Below are 1,937 nucleotides of genomic sequence, written 5' to 3'. Positions count from 1 at the left end.
CTTATCTTTGGACACAGCTGATTTCTCTTTGTTCTAAAGAAATACTTTAAAAATGCCTCTGTATGTTATGTATGTGTATGTATATATAGATGAAGGAGCTCTGGTAGCGTAGTGGTTACGAATTGGGCTGTAAATTTTAAGGTCAGCAGTTCGAAACTACCAGCTGTTCCGCAGGGGAAAGATGAGGCTTTCTGCTCCTGTAAAGATGTATAGCCTCGGAAACCCTGTACAGGGTTGCTATGAGTTGGAACCGACTTCACGGCATATAACCACCACCACCACCATGTATAAATGTGTATGAAAATATTTTTTTTATATGCATACATGAATCCTGTTTTCACTTTTGACATCTGCATACTAATTTGGGGTTAATAAATGAGCAGTTTTTTCTGGTCATGATAAATTTAGTAGAGTAGCCAGATTTCATAGTTGGTAGAAGTCATAAGTAATCAAAGCTGATCAAGTTAAGGAAAGTATGAATGTGACTAAAACAAAATACACTTTTAGGTATCATTTTGAAATTCTAGTGCTTTAGCTCTACAGACTCCTCTACTATTTGTTACCGTGTTTAGGAAAAACAAACCTACATGAAGTAAATCCCTCCACTGCTGGAACCGCCGCTCATGCTCATTCCTCCTTCTCAAGTCATTTTTTTAAAAACTTAAATAAGAAGCAAGTACATATTACAAATGTGAATAAAGGACATCTATAGTGGTTAGGAATTGGGCTGCTAACCTCAAGGTCAGCAGTTCAAAACTACTGTCTGTTCCATGGGAGGAAGATGAGGCTTTCTACTCCCGTAAAGATTTACAGTCTCGGAAACCCTATACAGGGTTGCTATGAATCAGAACAGACTCCATGGCACACCACCACCACCACCACCACCACCACCATATATTTAAGGACTCCTGGTGTGGTGTTGTAGAATCAGCACTGGACTGTGAACCACAAGGTTGGCAATTCCAACCCACCAGCTGCTCCTCGGAAACCCTATACATGGTCGCTATGAGTCAGAACTGACTTGATTGCACTTAACAACAGATTTAAAGCCTCAGAAACTCCATACAAGGTTACGAGTTGGACCCTTAGCAACAACAGGTTTGGGAAAGAGGGGAGGAAGTTCGCTGTTTGTATTTGCTCAAACCATTGCATATCTCTTCAGTTCATGTCTTGAGGGTATAAACGGGTACAGTTCACAGCAGATTGAGCAGACCCATAAAGATTAAGGTGTATAGGTGAATTTTCTACATTAACAACTGATAAAATGAAAACACATAATTATTGCTACACATTTGGAGTAGGTATATAATTATGTTAAACAGATTTAATTTCGTAACTGGAAATTCATTTAATTAGATTCAATTAAATTAATTTTCTTCTGTGTTAATGATACAGTGTTTTCTCTTTCAACTCAGGGAAATTGCTTCAGCAGTGAGAGACTGTAAACCGAGAGTTCCACTTACCAGTGTTTATGAAGGGCACATGTTACTGTCTGGTAAGTCAGAAAGAACCATTTGTAGAATGTATTCAGGATGTTTATTCTAAATGCTAGGGCTTCTATGCCAAGTAACTTATTTATTCGGTCAAAGAATAATGAAGATTACACATTTTTGTCTTGTCACTTAAATGATTTCTGAAAAAGAATCCTCTTGTTTTTCTTGGGGAGGGAGAGGAATGAACATACACAGCAGATTTGGCCAGATAATACCCCTGGTAAGAAATAGAAGTCACGTGGCCTTGTCTCTCTCTTCTGCTTTGAAAACATTGGCCACAGCCTAACATTTAATTGTTCAGTTTGCTACTGCTATGTAGAATCTGCCACCACTTGTCTGTCAGTATGTCATACTATGGTGGCTTGTGTGTTGCCGTGACGCTGTGTGCCTTTGGTGGTGGAAATTATCGTATATGCCTGAGTATTTAAAAAAAAAAAAAAAAAA

At 38.4% G+C, this 1,937-nt stretch overlaps 1 protein-coding gene across 1 annotated transcript in view; it reads left to right on the top strand.

Annotated features, from left to right (window-relative positions):
- MTR (5-methyltetrahydrofolate-homocysteine methyltransferase) overlaps window positions 1–1,937 on the top strand; it is a 170,889-nt gene that overhangs the window by 58,896 nt on the left and 110,056 nt on the right. The window contains exon 11 of the mRNA XM_006872011.1: window positions 1,416–1,495. Within this exon, the coding sequence (XP_006872073.1) occupies window positions 1,416–1,495 (80 nt within the window). The remainder of the gene's footprint in view (window positions 1–1,415; window positions 1,496–1,937) is intronic.

This window comes from Chrysochloris asiatica, unplaced genomic scaffold (assembly GCF_000296735.1).
Source record: "Chrysochloris asiatica unplaced genomic scaffold, ChrAsi1.0 scaffold00179, whole genome shotgun sequence".
Classification (NCBI taxonomy): Eukaryota; Metazoa; Chordata; class Mammalia; order Afrosoricida; family Chrysochloridae; genus Chrysochloris; species Chrysochloris asiatica.
Note: the sequence above shows the minus strand (reverse complement) of the source record. Positions and strands in the feature narration are given on the sequence as shown.